The sequence below is a fragment of the Bos indicus genome, chromosome 28, assembly GCF_029378745.1.
Source record: "Bos indicus isolate NIAB-ARS_2022 breed Sahiwal x Tharparkar chromosome 28, NIAB-ARS_B.indTharparkar_mat_pri_1.0, whole genome shotgun sequence".
Taxonomy (NCBI): Eukaryota; Metazoa; Chordata; class Mammalia; order Artiodactyla; family Bovidae; genus Bos; species Bos indicus.
In genome coordinates this window covers 27,835,764-27,862,983 of record NC_091787.1, presented here as the reverse complement: position 1 = coordinate 27,862,983, position 27,220 = coordinate 27,835,764, and the positions used below count along the sequence as shown (strand labels likewise).

Genomic DNA, 27,220 nt, shown 5'->3' with positions numbered 1-27,220 from the left:
AACATCAGGCCTTCCCAAGAGACTGTAAACTTCATGACAGCAAGACTCACATCACCATTGCATCCTCAGGGCCATGTGCCTGACACAGTAGTAGGGATTCAGAAAACATTTGTTCCATGCATGTTTAGATTTCTCTCTTACTGTCCAGCAGCACCCACATACCCCACCAGCACCCAAGTACCCATCAGCAAGGCTACAGGGCTGCCTGAAGCCCAGAAGAATCCTAGGTAGAAACCCCACAGTCTTTCTACTCAAGTCCTATTATTATTAGGTCAGGAGGCGGGATTGGAAGGTGAGAATCAGAGCAGGCTGGGGATATGAGAGAAGAAACCACACCACCCAGAGGATGGGGAGCCATCAGCACCGTACACACACGTGCTATATACAGGTATCTGAGTGCATGTAGTTGCAAACACAAATAAAGATACAGACACAAGGACATGTCTGTGCACATGCACACACATGCCCACAAGCAAACACAGGTGGTGAGTGTGCCCCTACACAGCCTTCCCCTCTATGGTCACCCTTCAGAGTGGGGCTCAAGGTCAAGCCTGTGACCGCTACATTCCTGCCCTCTCCCCTCCACCAGTAGAAGCTCATTTTTCTAGAGCTGGGGGCTGTAAGGGTCTCAAAACCTGGGGTGAGGGAGGTTCAGGGAGCAGGGAGGTAAGAAGAGATGCCATCCCAGCTGGGATGCCTGCTGCAGTGAGGGTCAGAGAGGCCCCTTGCAGCAGGCTCTGCCCTGGCCTTCAGTGCAAATTAAAACATTTTCCCTTTCTTCATAGTTTTTTTTTTTTTTTTTTCCCTGACATATCTGCCCAAGAAACATTTTAATAACATCCCAGAAAAGGTCAAGGAGAAGGAATTTCACAGTCTCTGAGCAGGTGGCTGTAACTTCAGCCCCTCCTGGAGCAAAGCAGGTGGAGAGACTGGGCTGACACTGGATCCGAGGGCAGAAGGGCAGGGTGGGAGAAGCCAGGGCAGTGGGTGTGGCGGGTGTGACCGCGGAACTTGCCACCTGCTAGCAGCTCTGGAAGGACCTTGGGGGGAGATGGGGTGACAGTGAGTGGGGGTCACCAGGGGGTGCTTTCACGCCTGTCATTCACACCCACTGATGGCAGCCTTGGTGGGGGGAATCATGCCCATTTTGCAGATGGGAAATGAAGGCTCTTAGACGTGATAAGGGTAGAGGAGTACGCAGTGAAGGCAGGGCCCATGGTTTCACTCTGGGACCTGAGCTCCTTCAGACACAGAGTCCTGCTGCTAGAGCTTATTGTGGGGTGAAACGACCCCCTCACAGCTGCACAATTCCACAGACCCTGGGGCTGGGGCTGGGGCTGTGACAGGAAGGTGCAAAGGGCTTGACAGACACACTCAGGAACTAGAGGCAGCCCAGATGAGCCAGTCCTGAGTGGAGACCCTCAGGCAGCCGCAGAGGCTGAACACATCTGCTAAACATCCAGAGGGGCTGGAAAAGGGGTCATAGGCAGTGGGCAGGGGGTCCGTGCAGGCCCAGGAACTGCTCCAGTGCCTGAGGACACCCAGTGTGAGAACCTACTCTCCAGTGCCAACCCTGGATGGAACTGGGCTTCACACATAGTTCTCGGCACCCGCAGCTGTGCATCAGCCAAGAGGTGTGCCACCCTACACCTCACACCCCACCCCTGCCCCCTAGGCTCCCTCAGCCCTCGCCAGGGCCACGGGAGATGGGGACTGCAAAGCAAGACCCTTCTTCTCCAGCAAGAGTGACAGGAAGGAATCCCTCGTCACCTGCTAAGCCTGGGCCTTATATATGAATTTTTGTATAAGCTTTTTATTGAAGTATAATATGCAGAAAAGTACACAAGTCACAGGTGTAGTCTTATGAATTTTCAAAGAGCACACCCCATGTGACCAGCGCCCAGATGAAGAATCAAAACATTCTATGACATCAGAACTTTCCCCTGAACATCCTATGACATCAGAACTGCCCCATATGACCACTATGCTGATCCCTTTTTCTACAGATCCATTTTGCATCTATTTTACACTTAGGGAATCATACAAAAAGTATTCTTTCATGTAGAGCCCCCCCCTGAAGTATTATATTTTTGTGAGATATATCCATGTTCAGTGTGGCTACAGTTTGTTCATTCTCCTTGCGGTACAGTACATCCATATGGCTGCAGGCCCTGTGAGAGACAGGCTGCCTGGGTGTCCTTCACCCTGACATTGGAAGGTGGCTGGGGGGATGAAGAGGATTTCTTCGGGTCCAGAAGGCCAGAGCCCCTGGCCTTGCTCTCTGTGGGGCCCTTAGAGGCTGCAGGAGGGCCCATGGGGCCTCAAGCACCAGGTGACTGATTGCAAGGAGCAACTCTGTGAAAGCCGGCGGAGCCACGGGCTGGGGAAGCATCCGGGAAGAAAACAGCCGCAGCAGACTTACTGTTTATGTCTGACAGCCTGCCTAGCTAAACATCTGTTTGAAAAATTAATAACTGTCAGATGGGAAGGACCTGGGGGCTGAAAACAGTTTCATACCATCTGTCTGTAGAGTAAACACACTTTGGAGTAGGGGGTCTGGGATCGACAGGCAATGTCTGTGCCTGGAGTCAGAATTCAGCGAGAAGGGCAAGAATTTTGGGGGCCTCAGTGGGCAGGGAGGGGCAGCAGCAGGTTAAACTAAGTTTTATTGAGCACCTACTATGGGCAAGCCCCTGAGCCTGTGTAGCACACATCTGCCACTGACCTGCTCAGCAACCCTCTTTGTTCTGATAACAGAGGCTGCTGTAGAATGGCCCCTGTCCCATTCTCAGCCCATGTAATTTGAATGGGGCTGATCCACGCCCTGACTCTACTAGGGGGAGCATGACCCATCTCTGGTGTATCAGAATTATGGTGGCCCAGTAAGCTGAGTCAATGAGAATCAGCTCTGGGAGTTTTGCTGGAACTATTGAAAAAGAACATTTCTTTTCCCCCACTGGGGTTGATAAATTGGTAAGAAGTGAGCCTAGGGGTGCTGGTGTGCCTCTCTGCCAATACAAAGAAGCAGAGGCCAGTGCTGAAGTCAGATTCCTGCTCATGGAATACAGGATACAGCCATGCCTGAAATCACGTACACTCTTGAGTTACAAGAGCCAATCCTTTTTTTTGTTTGTTTGTTTGAGCCAGTTAAAGGTTTCTATCCCTTGTGATTACAAGTCCTGACTGATACAAATGGACACCAGGAGGGTCCCCTGTCAAGGTCCCAGCAAGACAGCTGGGGAGGTCCAGGAGCCCATTCTTCTGTGGTGCCCACGCTCAGAGGGACAGGACTGCCCTCCTGAGAGATGGCTGGCACCTGTCCCCATTAGAAGGTAGGTCTAGGGCTCCCGGCCCACTCAAGCTCACCATCTCTCAGGGACAAGGCAGAAAACTAACCCTGGGCCCAACTTCATTTTTTCCCAGGTGGGTGCCTTTTCCACATTGCTTCCCTGGCCAAGGAAGCCTCATCATGAAGAAACCGGATGCTCTAATACACCATCACCACAACCTCTGAGGGCTTGGGGGTACCCCCTCCCCCTCTCCCCTAACTGCCCACACTCCTTGGGCAAAATCCCTCTGGACGCCTCCTGATGGTTGACCCCAGAGCTCAGTTGCCCTGTAAGGGAGAGAGGACTCACCAGGACTGTTAGCACTGAGGTCCCCACGGTGACATTCTCATACAAGCTGACATTGTACAGTGGCTGGCTGAAGATGGGCCGGTTGTCATTCTCATTGATGAGGGTGATCTTCACCTTGGCATAGCCCACGTGGTCAGGCACACTCTCATTGGCAAAGAGCTGGGTATGCAGAGCAAGGAACCAGTGAGCACTTGTATGCTCCTGGAGCCCTCGTTCCCATAAGTTCCCCTGGGGCCTCCACCCATCCCAACCCAGAGCACCTGTCTGAGTCACTGCCCATCCCAGATGTGTGCTCCTGGGAATCCCTTTATCAGTGCTCACAGGGCCAGGGTGGCTACAGAATTTGCTGGGGAGGCAGGGGCTAACGGGGGCTGGACTGGCTGAGGCTGGGCAGCAGAGGCTCTCGATGGGCTTCTGAGACTGTGATGGGACCTAATAAAATTCCACTCAATGCTTGGACATTTCCTCATCCTCCTTGAGAAGGGGAGGCCCAGGCCAGCCCCTGCCACAGCTCGGTGGGCTTCTCTAGGTCAGACCCACAGGGAAGAATGGGGAGAGGAGTAGGGGACATTTAAGGGGACGGTGTTGCCCCGTGCCTCACCTGAAATCCCCCTCCCAGCCAAGGAGAGGTGAGGGGACTTACGTCAAAGTCGTAGCGGTCCACAGTCTCATAGTCCAGGGGGATTGCCACTCGGATGCGAATGTCTGCTTTCCCTTGGACGGACGTCGGGGAGATGATGAAGTGGTGGGAGTTATTCCCCACCAGGTACACCTCGAACATGCTGTTCAGGCCCTGGGTCAGAAGAGAGAAGAAACCAGTCAGAGCGTGGGAAGCCAAGGCTCGGAGCGCGGCTGGAGGAGCAGGGCGGCAGGGGAGGCAGATGAGGTGCTGGGACCAGAGTAGGACTTGTCAACTCCCCACCCCAAAGTGGTCTGGCTTCCCCTGTGTGATTCCGGCTTGGCTCCCTGGCCCTCCGGCCCATGTCCAGGCCTTCTGGAAATTTCCCCCAATTCTTTTTGCCTTTATCAGCCCATCAGATGCCCACCATATCTCTTTTGGGTGGTTTGATTCATTTTCCATCTCCCACTCCCTCTTCTGTTCCAGTGACACTAACTGGGGGAAGTATCTGCAAGACCCAGCAGGGAGATGGTAGAAAGAAAAGGAAGAGGGCCAGAAGGGAGTGGACGGGGATGAAGCAAGTAAGCATTCAGGGTCAGCTTGGACCAGAGAGGGCATGAGGGCTGCAGCTGGCAACTGCTTTTCCTACATCCCCTCTCTGGATTGTGTCAATCAGGGGGAATACTGCCTTCCTTACATGTGCAGTAGGAACCACCCAGATGGCTGAGTGGCAAAGTGAACCCCTGTATTCCCCTCTCTGTGGCCAGCCATGGTGGCCGGGAGGACACAGGATCCCAAATAGTGTAGAGTTGCCGTGCCCTTCACTGGTTCTGCCAGAACCCAGCAGCCAGAGGCCATGGTTTCAGGCAAGGAGGCCTCACTCTAGGTCAGGTGTTTCTGATCACTCCAATCAGGGCCAGAGCCCAGGGAGCCCTCAGACGCCACCTGGCTTGTCCTCACACAGGAGGTGTGATATCTCCATGCTACCCACGCCCAGATCAGTGGGAGGAGCCACTACTGAAGGCGGGAGACAGGGCTTACTGACCCCAGAGACTGGCTTCCTCTGAAAGTGATCCAGGCTACTGCATGGGGGGAACTAACCCCCAGACTAGCACCCCCCACCTCAAACCTCAGCACGGGGCCTGTGGTTTGGAAGTAGTCAAGAGCCCCTCTCCACTTGTGAGGAGAAGCCCAATGGGTTCCTGAGCTAGGCTCTCAGCACCAGAAGGATGCCTCCTCCTCCTCAGCCTGCGTGACCCTCCCCCGGCCCAGTGTCCAGCACAGCCCCTCTGTGCAACTGGGGGCTGGCAGGGAGGCACACCCCTTTCCTGGGCTGCCCAGGGATATGTCTGTCGAGGGGCTTCCTTCCAGAACTTGTTTCTGTTGAGAGGGGCATCCAGGCAACCTGGAAGCCTTTACACAGCCAGAGAGGGAAGGATGGTCCCAGCAAGGATAGAAAGGACCCCCTCAGGGAAGCCTGATGCCCCCAGAGCTGTCCATTAGGTGCTCAGATACACTTGTGCAATGAGTACATTTTAACATTTACCCCTAGGTCTCTTGAGTTTTTTCTATTTACAACTACAAATTGGTGAAATAAAGGCACTGCCAATTTTGGGGTCCAGGCAAGCAGTGGGCCCTCCAGGGCCCCCAGGACAGAAGGGATCCCGCAAATTGTGCAGGCAATGCTCTTCTGGCCATGTTGGGCTGTGGAGTTTCCTAGACTCCTTGGCGTAGAATCTATCCGTCAGATGGAGGGGACCAATTAAATGCCCGAAGGGGCACTAATAGCCAAAGCCAGCAGACTGTGACAGCTCCGAGCAGCTGACATCAATACCTCTTCCTCCCATGGACCTTGGCCCTGAGAGGGTGGGGTTTTCTGAACTGTTCCTGCAGCAGGTGGAGCAACACCCCGCCCCCCTGCCCACCATGCCTCCCAGCCTCTGCCCTTCCCAGGCTCACTTACCAGGTTCTATCAGAGGGAGTCGGTCAGTCAAAGGGTATGGAGACAGAGAAGAAGCCGGAAAGGTACCGAGAGGAGGAAGGAATCAGAGAGAACGTGGTGAGGTCCGAGGTCAGGGTAAGGGAGAGGGGCCGAGATGGACCTCGGGAGCACACTTGCTCCAGAGGAATGGCCCCCTCTGCAACTGATGGGCCATGGCCTCTGGGGGCGCCAAGGAGGGATGGGTGTGTGGGGGGCGTGCACTCAGGTGCTGGGGTGTGGGGAGGTCTGTGCAGCCCCACACCTGGGGAGGGGGGACACAGAGGAAGCTGGCACAAAGTTGGGAGGGGGCTGGGCTGTCTACCTGAGCTCCCTCCCTCCTGACCGAGAGCGAGGCTGGGAGAGGAGGGGCCATGCCCCTCTGTCCTACTCCCAGGAGCCTGGACAGAACCCCTGGAGGAAACAATCCCAAGCATTGTCACGTTTTAATCTTTCTAACACAGAAAATGTCCACAGCATAACAGACGTGGGGAGCCTTCACATAGTTCAAAAGTGTAAAGGGCACACGACAGACACACTTTCCCCACTGTCCCCACCACTGGAGAGTCTTCCCCAGAGACGACCACACCCTGATCTTTAGTATCTTTCCCCAGGAAATCCATGCATATATAAGCACTGTGATCTCTGGCTTGCCTCTTCCACACACACAGTAGCGTGCTTCCACTTAAAACCATGTTGTGAAGCCTGATTCACAATTGTACAAAGAGCTGACAATACGAACAGCAGCCACACAGCACACGCTCACCGCACACCAGTGAACTCTGCCAGAATGACCAAAGAACAACACTCTGTAGTCCTGGTGGGACGCCGGAGCCGAGGCGCCGCCCATCCCTGGGGCAGTGCAAAGCCACAGCAGAGCAGGCAGGCCGCACCGCAGGTGCTCAGATGCCAGGGGGCTTCCGAAGCTTTTCCTCACCCATTACCCTGTGCGAGCTTCTTCCCGAGGGCCACATGATGGATGTGAAGGAACACTGGAGCTTCGGAACGCCTCCAGAAAAAATGGAACTCACAGAGGTGGGCAGCAGAGTGAGGATAAGAAGAGCCCGGTGCGCAGGCCCGGGTGCCTTCCAGACCAAGGGAAGCAGAGTTGGGGCCTGACGTGGGCGTCCCCCAAATGCAGCTCCTGGGTGTAGAGGGGCATGTACTGGCATTTCAGCCAGCAGTATGAGTCGACTGAGCAAACCGAGATGGCATTGCTGAGCACTCCAGGGCCGAATCTAAGAGAACACCAGCGGAAGTGGGCTGCCCCGAGAGAGGTTGTCTTAGGAATGAAGGGAAAATGGATTCCAGGTGGAGAAAGTGGCTTTAAACTCGAAGTCCTTGGGCCTCAGTGTGTATTAGAATCACCTGGAGGCTTGGTAAAGTACAGACTGCTGCCCTCCCTCCTCCAGGAACATCTGATTCAGTAGGTCTGGGGCGGGGGGTGGGGGCAGGGGGAGGGTCGTGAATTTGCATTTCTTACGAGTTCCAGGTGATGCTCCTACTGCTGCTGCTGGTCTGAGCTCACCATTTGAGAACGACTGGTCTAAACAAAGGCGTGGAGAGGGGAATGAATACTTAATAATGAGGCAGACAAGCGAGTTGACTGCAAAAGGTTCGCGTACAGAAACTGGAGAGCCTGCTGGGGTATCAGGGGGTTGTGTCTCTCCTGGAGGCCCACCGCAGGCACCATCTGGAGGGCTCTGGCCTTGTGTCCATGTGCAGTGGGGACATCAGGGTTTAAAAAGGAAGATGAACTTGGCGGCCAAGTGCAAATCACATCCGCACAGCCCTCCTTACCTGGCTGCACATCAGAACTGCCAGTGGAGCTAGAGAAGAAACACAGATGTCCGGGGCCACTGAGTCAGACTCTCTCAGGGGTGGGGCCCAGGAAGCTGCATTTTCTGACGGTCTTTCGCGAACCATGCTGCACAGTCAGGAAGACCTCAGGCAGGACAGGGAGGGCAGCCTGGAGCACCCGCAGGGATCCAGAAGGGCGAGCAGGGCAGCGTGGAGTGGCGGTTACCCACCAGCCACACATCAAAACCGCTGGGGGAGCTTTAAAGTACCCCCATGGCTAGGCTGCGCTCCAGACCAAAGAAATCAGGGTGAAGGAGATGAGACATCAGGATCTTGTACTGCTCTCGGGTTACTCGCTCTAACGTGCACCCAGGGATGAGGACTACTCAGAGAGAGCAGCGGTTCTCCTGGCGCGCTGTGGGAACCAGCGGCATTATCCAGAAGCTTGTCAGAAATGCACAATCTGCGGTCACACTCAGAAACTCTGGGGGTGGGGCCCAGCACTGTTTTAGCAGACTCTCCAGGGGTTCTGATACACGCTGACGTTTGAGAATCAGCTGGACACAGCAAGGCTGCTGGCGGGGTGCAGAGCAAGTCAGAACAGTGAGAAAACTGACCAGCGACATGTGGTGGATGAGAGGCTGGAGAGAGGATGGAGTGGGGCTGAGACCATGGCGCACAGAGGGACTGAGGGGACACCTGGGAAGGTGGTGCTGAGCTCAGTGCAGATGCAGAGCGAGCACCTGGCCAGGTATGAGCACTGGGTTTCCTGCCCCTATCCCCCATAGCTTCCTGGCCCCTTTAGGTGAGATCTCTGGGTCTCAAGGCATGAGATCTCTCCCCTGCCCTTGATCTGCCACCAGGGGCTGGGAGTGCACTAGGCTTGATCCTGCAGCTGGCAGGACCCCTCATGTGGCTGTCCTGAGACCCCAGGACCCCTCTGGCTAAATTCTCTCAAATGCTCAGCCTGCTCCTTTCAGAATCTGCCAAGAGGTACTTGGCTTGTGACTCTCAGTCCCTTGGGATGTGTGTATGGGATTCTTAGCTGGTTCACTAAGTGGGTGCAAACCCCCTGTGAATTACAGCCTTTGGCCCAGAGCCTTCAAGAACAGCCACTTCCATACACCAAGCCCCACCCCCCCCCCATGTGCTTCCCATCCTTAACCAGAATCTTCAAGACATCCCACTGACATCGGCATCGGTCCACCCCTTTTTACAGAGAGGGAAACTGAAGCCAGAAAGGGTAACTTGTTCAAGATGCACAGCTTGGGTCAGTACTGACTCATAGAGCCTAAGCCCCTCACCACCCTGCTCTCCTGGTCTCCTGCATATCACTCCCTCTCCAGAACACTGTCCTCATGGGTGCAAAGAACTGGCATTAGATGGCACTGGAGAACCCTTCCTATATTCACTAAATGTCAGAAGTGTGGCCCAAGGGGCAAAGCGTGCCTCTCCCAAGATCAGGGAGAAGGTGGAGGGGAGGGCAGTCAGATGGCAGAGGGTACGCCCGCTCCTCCCAGTCCTGGCTGGGTCTCCTCCACGCCCTTGCTCCTTGCTTGCTGCCAGGCTACTTGGTGAGGCAGGGAAGGAGGGAGGTGGGGAGAGGCAAGAGGCCCTCTTGGAGCTGTCGAGGGGCAATTTTGTTGGGAGGGAAGATAAAGAGAAACATCAAAAGGAGTCCCAGTGTGTGTGGAGAGGAGCCCGGTGGATTAAATTCTTTTCCAGCTGGGAGAGGCGATGAGAAGGCTGATAGCCAGCAGCCGCGGGTCCCAGAGCCGAGCAGCAGCGCCTGCCCTCCCCGCACCAGGCTGGGGAGCCGCCTGGCTGCCCGTGGGGCTGCGACAGTTCGGCTTTATTTATTTATTGGAGGGAGAAGGACGCATGAAATCACTCCTCGCTCCCCCAGCCCCGTGCAGCCAGCTATGATTTGCTTTGCTCCTGGTGACTGAAGTCTTGCCACCCCCCGTGGAGGGCAGCACGCCAGCCCCTGGCCCAAGTTATCAGCTGCTGCCAGAAGGGGCTGCCTCCCCCTGCCTCCTGGAAGTGGAGGGCTGGCCTTGAAAGCGGTCAGAGCAGACACTGCCCGGCAGGGACGCTCTCGCCTCACCTCTTTGCAGGTCCCACAGCTACCACTGGCTCCATGATGGACCCAATGTCATTTTCAACTACGTATTAAGAGTTTATTGCAACTATTAGCTCACTGAGTGTTCACAACAACCCTGGCAGAGGCTGGGGTGGGATTCACACTGGCTGACAGCTGCCATATGCAGGGCCCTTCCCTCCTCCTGGGGAGCGGGTTCTGCCCTGTCAGGCCACTATGCCTGCTTGGGGCTGTCCTGTGTCCTGAAGCTGCACCTGACTTCTCTCTGGATGTGGCTTCCCGCAGTCATCCCCGGTACCTCCCTCTGCAGATGACCCTGTGCCCCAAAGGAGGAAGGCCTGACCCAGCCCCCAGGCTCCTTCCTCCCTCCGACTCCTACTGGGTTCTCCCCATCCTGAGGCACTTCCCTGCTGATGGTGGCACCAGTTTGCCCCTTGGGGATGCTCATCTCCCTCTGCTGTTGGTCAGGGTTATGGCCGGGTTGGTGATCCATGGTGTAATGTAGTGGGGACAAGGTTTCAGAGTTGGGAAAACAGGCTCTGTTGCTTCCTAGCGGTGTGACCTTCTACTACTGGAGCCTCAGTTTCTTCATCTGTGAAGTGGGGAGAATAAAGCATAACCCATAGGATTAAGCAGCAGTGTCGTCTCTCTGCCTTACCAGGTTTTGGTGGGTGACTTGTGGATTATGTTTTCTTGCTTAAGAAAGGAGTCTCCCTAATGGCAGGAGCCTGTGTGTATTTTTCCTTTGTACCCAAATGCCAGGGGGCCCTCATCCATCCTATGAACCACAAGGTGTCCTGGGAGGGGACCTTAGTTCCTTCCAGAAGCAGAGGAAGGACTAGGGTCACATGTATGCAGGGGGGACTGGTGACTTCGAAGTGTTGTGAGTCACAATGAAGAAGGGCCAGGGACCACTCCAAAGGCACAGAGAGAGCTCTGTGAGCTGGCGGGACACCCTGAGGTGGGAAGGGGGCCGGAGATCTGGAGTGTGGAGATGGGCCCACGGAGTCAGTGCCACCCTCTCAGAAGCCCTGTCCAAAACTTGTGCCAGCCAGGGAAGAGCCCTCTGACCAGTGATTCCAGGGTATGAGACCCTAAACTTCAATGGTGGCTTTGGAGTTAGACCTAAGCCCAGATACAGGTAATACCCTTTCCAGTTGTGTGACTTCTTTTTTTTTTTTTTTTTTTGCACAATTTTATCTCCTTGAGCCTCAACTTTCTCATCTGCAAAGTGGGAAGAATGAAGCCTACCTGATAGGGCTATTGTGGGTGAGCTGCAAAATCTTAGTCAAGTGCTTGGGATGGAGTAAATGCTCAACAAAGGAGACTGGTTATTACTGTTCTAGAAGGGAAGTGGGGGTACTCCTGGGTGGGGCTGATTTCTAGACCTTGGTTTGGCCAGGAGTGAAGGTAGCAGGCAGAGGACAAAGGCTTGGCTGTAAGCAAGGGGCCCTAGGTCTCCTTCCCTCCCCCACTGTTCCCTGTTGTCTAATCCATGCTATTGAGCGACAGAAAATCAAAGTCCACAGAAGATGTATTCTTTATCACTCCTTTGTCCATCCTTTCACTTAATTAACTCCAATCAGACATGCCAGAGTAAACTTGGCAGGGAGCTGGCCTCTCCTCGCCCCTTCACCTCAGAATTTGCTGCTTCTCCCTCTAGCCCCCACATTTAGGGGGTCACCCAGTTGCTCTGGCCCCACCTGCCCGCGGGGGGCAGCTACCCCAGGTCCACCGCAGTGGGAGCCCGCTGTGAAGTCAGAGTCCAGGGGACAGTGGGGAGAAGCCGTGTGCTGCCACTGCCTCCACCCCCGGGGACCTTCCGGGTCTCCGTCCAGGAGAGCTGACGCTGGCGCCTCCTTGGTAATTTCTGGGCGAACAGCCACCTTGTTTCCTTGTGTCCCTCCCACTCAGGGGCCCAGCAAAGCCCACACACGCCACACGGGGGGAGCTCAGCTCTGCTGTGTTTTTCTCTTCCGCATTCCAGGCTTGCCTGGCTCAGAACCTCAGCTTTTCCTGCCTGGGAGTGGGCCACCACTTAGGCCTGAATCGAGGTGCTGAGTCCTGTCCCTAGTTGACCAGCTGTCCCAGTCGGCCTTGGCCTGAGAGTCCCCAGGGTGCAGCAGAGTGGAGGCCAGGCCTCGTTTCAGGCTCTCCGTCCACCTGTACCCCTGTCCCAAATTTCTGTGTGCTTTGGACCCTTGAGCATCGTGAGCCTGAGGTCAGGAAAACCAGGGATCTGAGGTTTTCTCTGGATCTGCTGTTCCTCTCTGGGGCAGGCCCTTTTGTCTCTCTGGACCTAAGTTTTCTGACCTGCGAAATGGGGAGCATGGACCGGGTGATTCTCCAAGGCCCTATTATTATCGCCTTCTGTGCTCTTTCCAATTGCTCTTGCTCCTCTCGTGCTCACTCTGTCCACTCCTTCCCTCTCTCCCCTCCCCTCCCTCTCCATCGTTTCTTTCTTCTTTTTCTATCCCTCTTCTTCCTGCTTTCCTCCCCTCCCCTCTCGCCTTCTCCTTTTCATTTTCTCCCTCTCTGCTTTACCATCTACCTCCAGCTCTTCTTCCTTCCCTCCTCCTCCTCCTCCTCCTTGGTTCCTCTCTCCAGCAGATCCCACCCTCTTCTCCCCAGGTTATCTGTTGAATTCCACACACGCCTGCACAGACGGGATCAATCTGAGACTGCCTTGCCTTCAGCTTATCTCTGCTCCAAATGATTGATTTTCCCTCTTTAAGAGTAATTTGCTGGTGAATTCCATGTATTGCAAAAACCCCTGTGAAATCTAATTCAATTCGATTGGCAGCTGGCACTTTGGAGAAAGAATACTGGAGAGCTGTCAGTTCCATTGCTAGCAGAGGTGTGTATTATTCGTCTACAGGAGAGGGTGCGAGGCGGGCAGGTGCTCCTCACCTGCTCGTGCACACCTCTCTCCCTCTCTCCAGAGGGATCTGCTCTGTCAGTCCCACAGCCAGTCCCAGCACTTCTGGGAGATGAATTATATACAGTGTGCACCGGGTCCTTGCGTTAAAGTAAATGAGGGACAGACACTTTCAAATTCTGTTTTCCTAATTTGCAGCCCATTACCCTAGTACACTATGGGGATCTCACACTTCCGAAGCCCAGCTACACCTGATGGCCTCTTTCTTTGCGCCTGTCCCCACCCCTCCTGTCCCTGGGCACTGAGTCCCAACTCCAGTGGCTCAGCAAAACCCATGTCACGTAGTGGGAGCTCAGCTCTGTTGTTTCTTTCTCTTCTGTGTTCCAGGCTTGTCTGGCTCAGAGCCTTGGGGTGGGTCCCCTCTCAAGCCTCTATCAGAGATGATGGGCAGTGCTCCTCATTGACCAGCTGTTCCAGTCTGTCTGGGACTAAGAGGGTTCCCAGGATGCTGGTTTAAAGTGCCAAAACCTTGGCAATCTTAGAAAAATTAGGACAATAAAGGTTCCCCTCTCTATAAGGAGAGTCTGAGAGCCCGCAGGGGCCAGCTGGCACCACTGCTCAGGTGGCGGCATCCACTGGGTGTGGAAATCAAGGAGTCTAAGCATCTAGTTCTAACCACACTAGCCCTTGAGTCCCACAGGTGGTCCACAAAGTCTGGGCTCACTTCAGAGGCTCAAGCCCCCAAGCAGCTCACACCAGCTGGGCCTTATCAATGAGGATGCGTGCACGGCTGACCAGCAGCTCAGCCCTGGTGTCTGTGCATCACAGGTGCCACTGGTGTCCATTGGATACAGCAAAGCTAACTGTGCCATCATCCCCAGAGACGGAACCAGACACTCTGACCTCATTCCTATGTCCCAGGCAAATAGTCATTTCTGGTGGGATCCAAATCTTTATTTAGGCTGCCCTGGACCTCTAGGGGCCTGAGCAATCAGCCCAGTGGGCACTTACTGAAACAAAGTGGCTTCAGGGGGTACTGGTCGGGAAGACTGCTAAGTCACTTCAGTCGTGTCCGACTCTGTGTGACCCCAGAGAGGGCAGCCCACCAGGCTCCCCCGTCCCTGGGATTCTCCAGGCAGGAACACTGGAGACTAGGCTCCCCCTGACAGTGCCTGTGGGTGTGGCCGAACAGCAAGCTTTATATGGAAGGGACCTTTCCAGGCCCATACATGCAGGGGACTGCTGCCCAGGCCAGAGGTACTGGATTGGTATCTTGAATGTAAAGGGCAGAGGGACCAAGTGAGATTCATGAGACCTGAGCTCTTAATTCTGGAACAATATGCTCCACCCCACAAGATCCCAAGGAATCCAGGCCATGCCCCCTCCCCCATCCTTTCCTCCCTCCCTCCCTCCTGCATGGGACCTTGTTTGAAGGAACCTGCCCTCAGTGGAAAGCTTGAAGAGTCCTCGTGGCCCTGCCTGCCAGCATGCGGCCACTTTTCTAATAATAAGGTCTGCTGTTCTGATCAGAATCTGCCAACTTGGATCTCACTTGCATGCCTGGCTTTAATTCCCTTTCTCGCTCCACCAGCGAACTCTGCACCAGAGTTTTGGCTGGGGTTGGGGCAGTGCGCTAAAGGGTAAGTGTACTCAGAGGTGCAGGGCGAACAGGCCAAAATGCAGGATAAAAGGGTGTGTATCCCAGTCTGCCCCAAGGCCAGAATCATCCTGCCCCTCCTCGGGGCACCTTCTGCAGAAGGCCATGTGGCCTCCTGGGCAGAGGGCAGCAGGAGGAGGATGAGCCTCGCTGGCGCTGGCGGAGGGGGGCTGTCCTCAGCTTCAGAGCAGGGAGGGGCAGGGTGTAGAGCTGGCCACGGACCTTGCACTGAGCAGCTGCCTGGCTCTGTCGATTTACCATGCTAAAACTATTTCCCTGTTCCCACAGAGAGAGAAATGTGGCAAGGCAAAGAAATCTAAACGCCTTATGGAAATCAGGAGGGGGACTCTGCCTGCTGCTAATCACACCACTTTATATTCCTCTGCCTCTCCAATAGTCAGTCCACCTTCAGCGTGCCTCTGGGTGGCAGGGGGGATGCTGAGAGGGATCCCATTGCATCAAGAGGCTTGGGGTGGTGTAGGGTGGGTAGAACTCAAGACTGTTTAGAGGCCATGACCCTGGGTGTCTTGGGAGCCGGAAGGGAGTGGGTGAATTCATTTTCCTGCTCCCAGCCCTCTGCCCAAGTGGACTGCCCAGCCTTGGCGCCCCTTCCCTCAGAACACAGGCACCATAAGTGCCCTATGGAAAGCATCCTGGGCTGGAACAGGGCACTGGGCTCCTGGCAGATGGGTGACCATGCCTGATAACAGTGTCACTCAACTGCCCCGGGGCATCCTGAAGTCAAACCCAGGCACAGCTCAGGTTTGCAAAGAGCACTGTCTATATGACCCATGCCACGCCTTTCCAGGCACACAGGTATTGGACACATAGTAATTGTGGTTAAACAGACAAAGCAATACAGGCCTGAGTGAATGAGCTGCGCGGTGTATCTGTGAATATACGGGTGTGAGGAAAAATGTCTGAAAATCGAGTCTCTAACACAGAGACTCAGAGAGAGAGCAGGTGAGAATGGTGGAGGAAATGCAGATAAAGAACTAAGTTCAGGAGCCTGGCCATGGTGGCAGATGGTGGCAGCTGCCACCCTGTCTTCCATCTAGGCTCTGCCCTGGCCTGCCCTCTGAGCTTCTGCCACTTCCTTCCCTGGGACTCTAAACGCGAGCCTCGCTCCAGCCCTCAGCTTTTGCACAAACCCCACATCTAGCCCTCATCCATTAGTGCCATCTGCCATCACCCTCGTCTCTGTCCCGTTTCTCCTTCTGTCCAGATTAACCAACCTAAAGATGAATCAGCTCTGAGGGTACCACTTGCACTCAAGAACTGTCGAAGGCTCCCAAGTGCCGACTGAACTGGGTTCAGACTCACTGTGTACTCATGGCCCTCCAGCCTACGTTTCTCGCTTTATAGGAGGGTGTATCACATACGTGTTGAATTAAATGCCAGGGAGGGAAGGGCAGTGCTGAGTGTAAAATCCACCAGTAGTGTTATTTATGTTATTTATGTTGGTGCTTTTCACATCATCTTTTTGGGGAGGATGACGGTGGAGAAGTCTTCAGTAATATACATTTTTATAAATTTTATAACGAACATGCAGTGGAATTGACATCTGGGGGCATACAGTTCTATAAACCTTAGAACGTATAGCTTGGCTTCCCCCATCACAACCAGGCTACAGATGTCCACCCCAACCCCAAACTCCCTTTTGCTCTTTCTTTCCAGTCATCCTCTCCTACCCTGAAACCCCTAGGAACCATCGATGGGTTCTCTGTCACTAGAGTTTTGTCTTGCGAGAATGTCACAGAATCACTCGGAAGCAGCCTTTGAGGCGGCTGCTTTTGCTCAGCAGAATGCCTTGGGAGATCCATCCGACTCTCACTTCACCTCGGAGGCCTGTGTATTTCAGCACACTCCCGTTCCTGTAGGATGAGTTCGCATATCTGCCAGGACTGCGGAGCTGGGGGAGGAAGCCCTGCATCCCTCTAAGAGGCGGGCCATGCTGGTGCACTGGGGAGAGCTTTGAAGGTGGACTCAAGAAGACGGTTAACTGGATTAAAAAGAAAAAAACAAAGCCTGGTGGGCTTGCTCGGTAAATGTTAGTGGATCTGGGCATTCCCTAACGAGGGTAATTAAGAGTCCTTGTGCTGAAAAGAGAAAAGTAAACACAGACACGTATGCTAATTGGGGACTACTGGTGGATGCTCAGGCAGCGCCTGCTCCCTCTGTGCTCCACTGCCTCAATCGTTCTCCTGTCCTTCAGTGCTCCCTCCTGGTCCTCCTCCTCCCTCAGGGGCGCTTCCTTCTCAGTGTCTCTGCCGTTTCATCCTCATCTCCCCTAACTGTGAGGTGCCCTCCGGCTGCTTGGCCCCCAGCCCTGCTCTCTAGTCTACCTGTACCCCTTTCCTAGGTAAGCCCAGTTAGACCCGTGACTTTACGATTCAGACGCTAGCAACGATCCTGTTTCCTACTTGGCTTCCTGGCACTTCTATCTGAATGTCTAACAAGCAGGTCAAACCTAACGTGTTGAAGGCTAACGTACAGCTTCTGCCTTCTCCTTACCAAAGCTACTGCTTCACTGTCTCAGGAAGTAAGACTCCAGGTTCCTAACTGCTCAAAGAGCTCCTGCAGCCATTCTCAGTTCAGCTCAGTCATGTCTGATTCTTTGCAATCCCATGGAGTGCAGCACGCCAGGCCTCTCTGTCCATTACCAACTCCCAGAGCTTATTCAAACTCATGTCCATTGAGTCAGTGATGCCATCCCACCATCTCATCCTCTGTCGTCCCCTTCTCCTCCCGCCTTCAATCTTCCCCAGCATCAGGGTCTTTTCAAATGAGTCAGTTCTTTGCATCAGGTGGCCAAAGTATTGGAGTTTCAGCTTCAGCATCAGTCCTTCCAATGAATATTCAGGATTGATTTGCTTTAGGATGGACTGGTTGGATCTCCTTGCAGTCCAAGGGACTCTCAAGAGTCTTCTTCAACACCACAGTTCAAAAGCATCAATTCTTCAGTGCTCAGCTTTCTTTATAGTCCAGTGACCCTCATCCCCCTCTCCACCCCAGCAAATCCTCTCCCTTCAAAACAGGCCCTGGAGCTGTACACTCCCTACCCCTGCACACATCTTACTGCCCTTCCCTCCTAGGAATGGCCCTGTTCTGCTTTGTCTATGAACCCAGGCAGCCAGCACATTCTTTCAGTTTTTGAATTGAGATACAGTTGATCACTTTAGCTGTTTTAATGTGTGCAGTTCAGTGGTTTTGAGTATATTCGCGATACTGTACAACGACCACCTATATCTAGTTCTAAAATATTTTTATCACCCTGAAAGGAAATCCTGTTCTATAAGCAATCCCTCTTCATTTCCTTTCCCTCGGCCCCTGTGACCACTGGTGTGCCTTCTGCCCCTACGGATTTGCCTGTTCTAGACACTTCACAGAAATGGAATCACCCACAAGGGGACTGTTTGCACCTGGCTTCTCTCACCTAAGCATCCTGTTTTCTAGGCTCTGTGTTACATCGTGGCTCAGAACTTGAGTACTGTAACAGCTCTACGATATTTCACTGTATGCCACACTTGTTCGTTTGTCCACTCATCAGGTGCTGAGTATTTGCATTGTTTTCAGAGTCTGTCCTCTTGAAAAACTTTAGTCAGATCAAGTCTCTCATTCGCTGCTCACTGCCTTCCTGCTGAGCCCTGACAGCAGCCAGGCCTGTCCGCCTCCTCCGCTACCCACGCGCTCCGCAACCTGCAGCCACACTCCTGCTCCACAGCCACCACCCCAGCTGCTCCCTCTGCTGGGAACGCTCTTCCTCCAAATATCCACAAAGCTCACCCCCACTTCACTGAGGTCTCTCCACAGACATCATCTTATTGGGAGACTTCCTCTGACCCCTTCTCCTCCCCAGCACTCCCTCAGGCCCCTCACTGTGCTGTCTTTTTTTCCATGGCTCCTCTCACCACTTGACATATAATAATATATATCGATTTGTTTCTTTAGTCTTTTACTGCCCAAGGGCTGTGCTCACTTATGAACAGGGCCTAAAAAGCACGTGGGACGCAGTAGTTGTTCAACAAATACTCGCTGAATAAGTGAACAAATGATCCATTCCTGCCTTCCACTCAACGTGGGAGCTGCTCTAGGGCAGCCCTCTCCTGCCCTTGGCCTGGGCGCTCACTGCACAGCAAGCTTCACTAGCCGCTGTGTGCGTTGGCCCTGCTCTGTGACCTCAGGTGGAAGGTTCCTCTCCGAGCCCGTGTAAGAAGAGCAGAGGTGACATGTGCCTGCTGACGCCAGGCTCTGGGCCCTCATCAGGATGAAAGAGAGGAAACGTGCTCTGCTCTGTGCTAGAGTATCTTTCCAACCTGGGATGTGTGCATTCGGCAATACTCATCTCAAAAACTTCTCTCACTTCCAATTCTTTTTTCAAATTCACTGGGGAAATTAAGGCCTAGAGAGGAAGGAGGAAAGCTTCCCCCAGGCCTTCACGGACAGTGACGATACAGCCACGAAACCCTGCCTGGCATGGAAGGCCTCCCACCCTCTCGCACCCCGCTCCTGCACCATTCTCCCCTCTCCGGGGACAGAGGAAAGCAGGGGAGGAGGCTCCCTGCCCTCCGTGGCGGCCGGCCTCACCGCAGCAGCCCTGTGGGGCCCTGCGCTCCCTGTGCCTGCTGACAAGGAGGTTTCCCAGCCCATGATCACGGTGATGGGGAGGGACACCAGCCATAGCGCCCAGCCACACTGTGCTTACCCTTACACTTCAAGTCGGGGATGAACAAGGCAACCACCAATTGCTACTGGGGCCATGATGGGGGGTGGCGAATGGGGCAGGCGGGGGAGGGTGGGAGTCAGAAACCACCATTTGGAGTGAGGCTGGGCTCAGCAGGGCCCATGGTGAAGGGGCACCAGAGTGGGCATGACCCAGCCAAGTAGCGATGCAGACAGGGTGAAAGTTGTTAGTTCTGCTTCTGATCTGGGTGGGGGTCTTCAGGGAGGCCAGCTGCTGCTTTTAGGCAGCACGACTCTGAGGATAAAACGATACATTCCAAGGGGAGGTGTGGGTGTGGGGAAGGGAGCTGAGTGAGAGGGGAGCAGTCCCCCAGATACAACATGGACGATGACCTCCAGCGGCTGGTGGGGACTTCAGAGCCACAGGTACTGGGGTGGGGAGGAGTGAAGTATGGGTGCTGACCCTGCTTCACACCGCCCGCCAAGGCTAAGGGGCCTGGTGTAAATAGCACGCTAATTAGATTTACGGTGAGACTAAATTAGGAGGTGTCTGAATCACGCTGAGGATACCCTCTGGTCCTGGGAGAGGCTAGGGCTTAGCATGCTGGGAGGAATCACACCACAGGATGCAGCCACGCACAGAAAAATCCTAATAATCATCGTCGTCATAATAAGAACCTCAGCCAAGGCAACTGGGGAGAAATTAATGGGAAAAAGCACTAATGGGGCCACCCTGCTCCCCCTGGCTTCCCTTTCAGAGTGGCTTTGCTTTGAAGCCAACAGATGTTTTCCTGGAGAGCCTAAATCTTGAGACAGGAACCTTAGGAATGTGCACTGAAGCCAGGACAGGGCCAAGGTCGCGCAGACAGACCCCTGCCCGCTGCAGAGGCAGTGTTCACCCAGGTCCCAGCCGTGTTGACTGTGCTTTGTGGGGGTGCTTAACCCCTGCTCTGCAACAGAACCCGAAGGAGCAGTGGGATGGCCACCTGGCCGGGGGAAGATGGGTTAGGCTGGCCTCCTCTTCTCTGTGTGCCTGGTCTTGGTCGTTTCCTGGGCCAGATCACCCAACCCCTCCCTCCTGGCTGCTTTGCTTCAGTGATGAAGTCATGAGCTGGATGAGGCACCCAGAATGTTGGAGGCACTCCATCTACTGCCTTTATATCCCCTGGGGGATTCGGTGGGAGGTGGGAGATTTCCCAGATCCCAGTTATCTCCCTAATGGAGCGGAAAGAAGGGCCTGGATGACTGGATAATTGCACATCCACAGGGAGCAAAGACCTACATGTGCCTCCATGGATGCTGGCAGTCTGCCCCTCCCTTCCCTTCCCTCCACCCCCTCTCCCCCACCGCCAACCCCACCCCCCCACCCCTTCAGTGCTTCTATAGTTTGGTTTTCAGCTCAAATTGCTTTGGAAAATAGGGAAGCAGAGGTCTGTGCCTTGGGTCATACTGGCAGGCAGGGAGAGCTCAGGACAGCGGGCATCACTCCCTGGGGTGCCAGGGACATATATTTCCTGTGCCTCTACTGCAAAGTAGATGCTGGTGGGTGGATTTATGGGGCCTGGGTGAATAGTGGCCTGGAAGCTCCACAGCCAGAAAACGGACCCTCAGCTGCATGTGTGACATGGAGAAAATGGCCTCCCTGTTCTCACCCACCTCACCCTAAACGGATATTCAGTTCAGGATGGCAACTCTGAGAACCAGTGGAAGGTTGGCCTTACAGCCAATGCCTGAGGAGGAAGCTGGGCTGAAGGGTGGCAGCTACTGAGGACGGGAATTAAGGAGGGGTCTTCCATCTTTTTTGTGCCATGGACCCTCTGGAGGTCTGGTAAAGCCCACGGACCCCTTTCAAGAGAATAACATTTTATTTGCATAAAATAAAATACAAAGGACCGCAATGTCGATTAATTATCTTGAAACACAGTTATCAAAGTACTTTAAAAGGGTATTATAGTACCGTTACGTGCTTCTTAATGCATGAAACAATAAGATTTGGCAGCGGGTCTAATATATGCTGTAATTTCAAAGTAGTGATGAGTGTAAATGGTGTTTTGAGATCCCTGTGACACATGTAATGTGATATGAAAATATCTGAGATTTCTCTTGGGCTCAGAGTCACAGGTACTCCTAAGGCTGCTGTGATTTGTTTCTATTTCATGATCAAAGAGATCTCAGAAGTTCAGGTAGAGGTGAGCAAAAATAAAGATGCAGATTTTTCTTCACCCAGGGTCAAGGATGCCTTGGAGAGTCAGTGGGCTCCCACTCCTGGATTCAGAACCCCTGGACTGAAAGGAAGTCTGGGAGGGACTTGAGGGGCCAGCACTGCAACCCTGCAGGGCTGTGTGGGGAGAAGGGCCAGAGGAATCGCAGGCCGGACAGGCCAACTAACGGGAGCGAATGAGAAAATGAATTTAAGTAAATACGAGGTTATGGACTGGGCTCCCTGACAGGCCTGGAACACATGTGGAATGGAAAATGAGGGTGATAGATAAAAATGAAGCCAAGACGGACAGGAGAGCGAGAGCAATCTCTCCTTCTCACTGCCGCCTCAGCCCCGCCTCATCCCTACAAATAAACCCAGCATTCTGGAATACGGTCTTTTCTCCTCATCATTTGCCTTCTTTTACTTGTTTGTTCTGTGATGTTTTCTCCTTGGGGAGGTGGGTAATGCTGGTTTTTTTCTCCTGTGCCCCTCAAACAAATGAACTGTGTCATCTTCTGCCTGAAACAGGAATTAGCTCCTGCCAGATGTGTCCCTGTTCACCCCTGCAGGGCAGCCACCCCCGCCTTCTCACCTCCCCCTCACCTTCCTACCAGCCAGGCTGGAGGTGTGGGACCCACCTGCTCTGGTGGGACCAGATCTCTGAGCATGGGGAGCCCTGGCTGTAAACGGGGAGACCGGCAGCACAAGCAAGAAGCCCAGGGATGTTTAGGGCCAAGCTCTGAGGCCCATTGGCTGTGCCACCTTAGGGAAGCCCCTTAACTTCTCCGAACCTCAGCTTCCTTTTCCCTAGAAATGACACAATAATACACATATCTTCCAGGGCTGGGAGTAAGGATTTTTAGGATTTTAAGAGTATTTTTTATGGGCCAGGCACATCTAAATACACATATGCTGCTGCTGCTGCTGCTAAGTCGCTTCAGTTGTGTCTGACTCTGTGCGACCCCATAGACGGCAGCCCACCAGGCTCTCCCGTCCCTGGGATTCTCCAGGCAAGAGTACTGGAGTGGGGTGCCATTGCTTTCTCTGAAATACACATATAGGCCCACTTAATCCTCATAATGGTTCTATGAGGTAGATATTATTACCACCTCCATTTTTTCCCAACAGTTTCAATTTTTATAGATTATTTGATTTAATTTCCATCTACAGTCATTAAGAGAAAAGAAGTAAAAATAATAGGGAAATGTAAAAGCGTATATATCCCCAAATTGGGGTGACAACTACATCTAGACTTGAACAGCGCTGGGAAGTCTCACGCTGACAGCAATCTGGAGTCCCAATTGGGAAAGGGTCCTGGGCGGTGCATCTACCCCACTGGTGAGACTTCAAATTGTGCTGCCTCCATTTTTCAGGTAATAAAACTGAATCCATGAGGGTAAACAAGTCTCCTAAGGTTACACAGAAGAAAAATGGCAGCGTTAGGGTTTGAACCCAGGTAGTCTGGCTTTGAAGCCCTTATTTTTTAACAACTCTAATTGGCTCTTTCTTCCTAACCCGTAAAGTGATACTCCAGATAGTATCAAATAAAGAAGCACGTTGGTGGGGGGAAGAGGCTGGGGGCGGGGGATGAGGCCCACAGAGGTACCGGGCCTATGCACCCAAAGTGGGGAGCAGAGGCGACTGGGGCAAGAACAGGGGAGAGACGATGGGCCGACATTGGGAAGCAGTGTGGGGTGGTTAGGGAAGCTTCGGGAGGCGCCCTCCCTCTTCCCACCCAGGTCCTCTTGGACAAAAAGAATGTTAGGGTTTATAGTCTTAAGGCTCACTGGTCCAACCCATGGTTTCCCAGAGGTGGTCACAGAGAGAGGACAAAGCTTGCCTGGAATCCCTCTGTGAGGAGGCTGGGACCTGGCTTCCCTGCTCTCTCTACCACCATCTTTCCTGGGCAGTCCAGGCAGGTCTGGTAGCAGAGGGCTATGGCCAGAGTTCAAAACCCTGGGTCAACTTGAACATGGGAGAGCCTCTGTCACAAAGACTGAAGACGGCCACTCAGTGTCCTGAGAAGTGTTCTGGAGGCATTTCTTCTAGATTTTTTAGGTTTCATTATAAAGGGTCTGGGGTTCTCTGGCTTCTTGCAAACACTTAAGAGGAAACTGGCTAAAGGGCAGGAGAGCCTCAAGTCAAACACCAGGATGCACCTGCCAGCTGGAACAGTGGGCAATGGAGATGGGGGTGTTTCTCTGTTTCCGCCCATGGCCCCTGTCAGCCCCTCATTTTCAACACAGCCATCAGGGAGCTCCTTAACAAAGATGACTCAGAGCATGTCAGCTGGTTCCCCTCCATGCTCACAGTCATGGAAGAACACCTTCCTGAGGCTGGCAGGCCTGGCCTGGCCCCTGATGATAGCACCAGCCTTACCTCCTGCTGCTCACTCAAGCTCCCTGGACCACCCCACCAGCTTCTCCTCTGCTCCTTGGAAATACCTACAAGGTTGGATCCCTTGTAGGGGACCTCTGCCCTTGCAGGGGAGCACACTCCACAACTCTGTATGGCTGACCCCTCCACATCACTGAACTGCAGCCCCAAGAGCACCTTTTGGGAAAGGCTTCTAGGACTCCTGAATCAAAAGTAGTCCCTCTACCCACTACCTATCACTCAGCTTGTTTCCTGACTTCCTGATGTTGGCACCTACTCCTCTAGCTTCCCCCCTAGAATGAAATAGAAGCTCTTGGAGGGCAGGGACCACATCTTCAGCACCATTTCCCCAGTGGTGAGAACACAGTAGGTACAAAATAACGTTTGTTGACTGAATGAATGCATCATCCCCCACCTGTGTATATTTCAATATATTTCCTTAGAAATGCCAGGGGCAGAGGGTGGCCAACAAATTAATGAGGTCTGAAGGCCATTCTTTAATGACTATAATTCCCAGGGCCGGGCAGTAGAGACCTCTCTGGGCAGGAATACTGGCACCCCACCCTACACCCCAACCCTCTCTCCTGCAAACATATTCTTAAGCACAGTAGCAATTCTGTTCCAAGAAGCTGTGGGTCAGAAGTAAAGTGCATCAAATGCCCCCAGCTCCTGAGAAGAAAGGCAGGAAGTAACACGGACGGTATTTCTACTGACGACCATGCAAGAAGAATTCTCCGTTTGTTTTTTTTTTTTTTTTTTGAATTCTCCGTTTTTATCCCTGTCAACTGGGTAGGGTCGTGCATAGGGCAGAAACAATATTTTTTAAGAACCCCTTTGCTGGAATTTGTAAAGCAGCAAGCCGCATGGATGGGCTTCCACACTCCCTGCCTTCAGTCCCCAACCCTTCAGGGTCAGAATGCAGATTAGAAGAGTGGCTTTTTAGGACAAGTGAACGGAAACTTCCAACCCTCCCAATCAATGCAGATGGGAACACGCGACAGCCTGTGTCTAGCTCAGCTGTAGGCAGGACCTGGGGAGGGCTGCAGGCACGATTAGGAGAGGAAAAGTTGACCAAAGTGGAGAAACAGCAGAGATCATGTCGAGGGCAAGGGAGCGGGTAACAATGTGGTAGGAATCCAAGTAGGTAAGTGTGTAGTTATTTCCTGTGGCTTCCAAGAGAAGAGCAAGGAGGAGACAAGAGAACGCCCAGCTAGCAGAATGAGGCTGTCGCAGCCTTTAATTTGGAGCTCAGAAATGAGCTCCTGTACCAAGGCTGACTCCTGGGGCCTTTACCTAGAGACTTTTTGTGTGATTTGCATTACAACCATCTATTTGCATCTCAACTGTCACAAGGTGTAAATGGGTGGTTGTTGGTCTCAGCCCACCCCAGCCCTTTCTCCTCTGGCTTTTATGTGTTTTCTATAGCTGGACAAAGGGGAGGAAATTACTCAGACTTGACAATGGAGATGGAGTCCTTGGGGCAGAGAAAGGGTCTCTTTCAAGCACCTTTAGGTGCATTTAAGGGTCTGGCAGAGCCCAAGATTCAGCAAGAGGCTGAGCAGAGTCTGGAGGTGATGGCAGGTATTATCTAGTCTTTGTGAATTAGGTCAGCATCCTTATTAGGAACGGCTGCCACAAAGGCCTGACTGAGACATTAAACTGCTTCCTCCTTCCCTTTCAGTCTTGCGTCAGCAGCCTCTACTGCCCCACAGTGGACCTCTCAGCTCACCTTCCTACACAAACTCAGTCGAATTTGGGCTTCAGCATATGGGTACTGACGATGACTCAGTTTGGATAAAGCTCTGGGCTACTTCATTGCTTCTTTTATCATTCAATCGTGCTTTCTACTCAACCAAAATATATTTTTGCAGTGCCTCCCAAGTGCCAGGCAGAGTGTGAGGCACTGGGTGGTTACACGGGTGAGCAAACAGACGTGCTCCTACCCCTGGGTCATTCAGTCTAACGGGGAGACAGACACTCTTGAGATCACCACACCAGTAACTGCAAAATCACAAGCATGGTGAGTGCAAGGGAGAATCGTGTCTTGGAGAATCTATGACAAAGGGACGTGAGCTCTCCTCATGTCCCTTCTCCAGGTCTGCTCGATAAACATTCTCCTGCCATACCTAGCAAATCCAGAGTCACTTTCAACCCAGAAACAAATCCCAACAGATGGAGTCTCCCCTCAGCAAGAGAAGTCAGAGGAATGACAAATCTTTGGCAACAGGTCTTGTCTCCTCCTTGAGGTTCTTTGATTTTCTCCAGACTTGGGACACTTGGGCCATGCTGTGCGTGCCAATGCCCTCTGTCTTGTGTTCCCGCTGGCCCTGTGGCTGAATACTCCACACTGGGAACCTGAGGTCTGACCATCAGCACCCAAGACCAGGCTTTGGGAGCATTCACCTGGGCAGATCTGACCCTCATCCCCCCGAGGTTTGGAGAGTGGAGAAGAAATGGGAGCTACAAAAGAGCAGGGCAACTGAGACAGCAATTTCTCTCTCCTTCTTATTTAGGAACCAGCCCAGGACCACATCTGGGGGGTCTGGGTACAGCCCTACTGGGAAACTGGAGGAGGGCCCAGTGTCCTCTACTTAAGGTCAACTGGAGGTGACCTTAGGGTGGGATGGTCTGGGCTGCTTCTCCTCCTCTCTCCCTGCACCTTGCTGTGCCCTGGACAAGTGTGACCCTGTGGGAAGGAGGCCAGTCCTGTACTGTTAGAGACACTGGCCAAACCCCAGCGGATCAGGGTCCCTGCCATCAGCATTCCTACAAGTGCTTTAGACAGGATTCCCGGGAAGGGAGCCTGAGGTAAAACCCAAGGGCACAGGCTAACCTTGAAATCCCACAAGTCGAGGTGAGCGGGCCCTGCCGGGGGTGGTGCCCCTGCACCCATATGGTGAACACCTGTGTGTGGCCGGCACATGCCAAGTCCTGCACACTCTCAGCTGATCTCCTCCTCTCCCCACACCTTGCTGCTGTCCTTTGTGGCAGACACAAATATTTAGCCGCTTACCTCCATCCCCCGGCCTTCGGGTAGCGAGGTAGGGGCACATACCTAGTGCTGGGTGATGGGCCTTCAGCAGAAGTCACACTTCTGAGATGAAGCAAAGAAGAGCCGGAGCTTAACCTTGTGGCTGCCTCCTGCCGCAGCCACAATCCTGCAGAGTGTGCACCTAAGTGGCCACACCGAGGGGCTCTCCCTGCCTACCCTGGCTGGACAAGCAGTCCGAGGGAGAATAAACTGCTCTTGCAGGGTTAATTTGTTCCTGTGATAGAAATTGACTATT

The 27,220-nt window shown here is 53.4% G+C and overlaps 1 protein-coding gene across 3 annotated transcripts in view; it reads right to left on the bottom strand.

Moving 5' to 3' along the window:
• LOC109553682 (cadherin-23-like) overlaps window positions 1–27,220 on the bottom strand; it is a 392,820-nt gene that overhangs the window by 111,705 nt on the left and 253,895 nt on the right. For all 3 annotated transcript variants that reach the window (XM_070781989.1, XM_070781991.1, XM_070781990.1), the window contains 2 exons: window positions 4,282–4,431; window positions 3,639–3,797 (listed from right to left, as the gene is read on the bottom strand). In XM_070781989.1, the coding sequence (XP_070638090.1) occupies window positions 3,639–3,797; window positions 4,282–4,431 (309 nt within the window). The remainder of the gene's footprint in view (window positions 1–3,638; window positions 3,798–4,281; window positions 4,432–27,220) is intronic.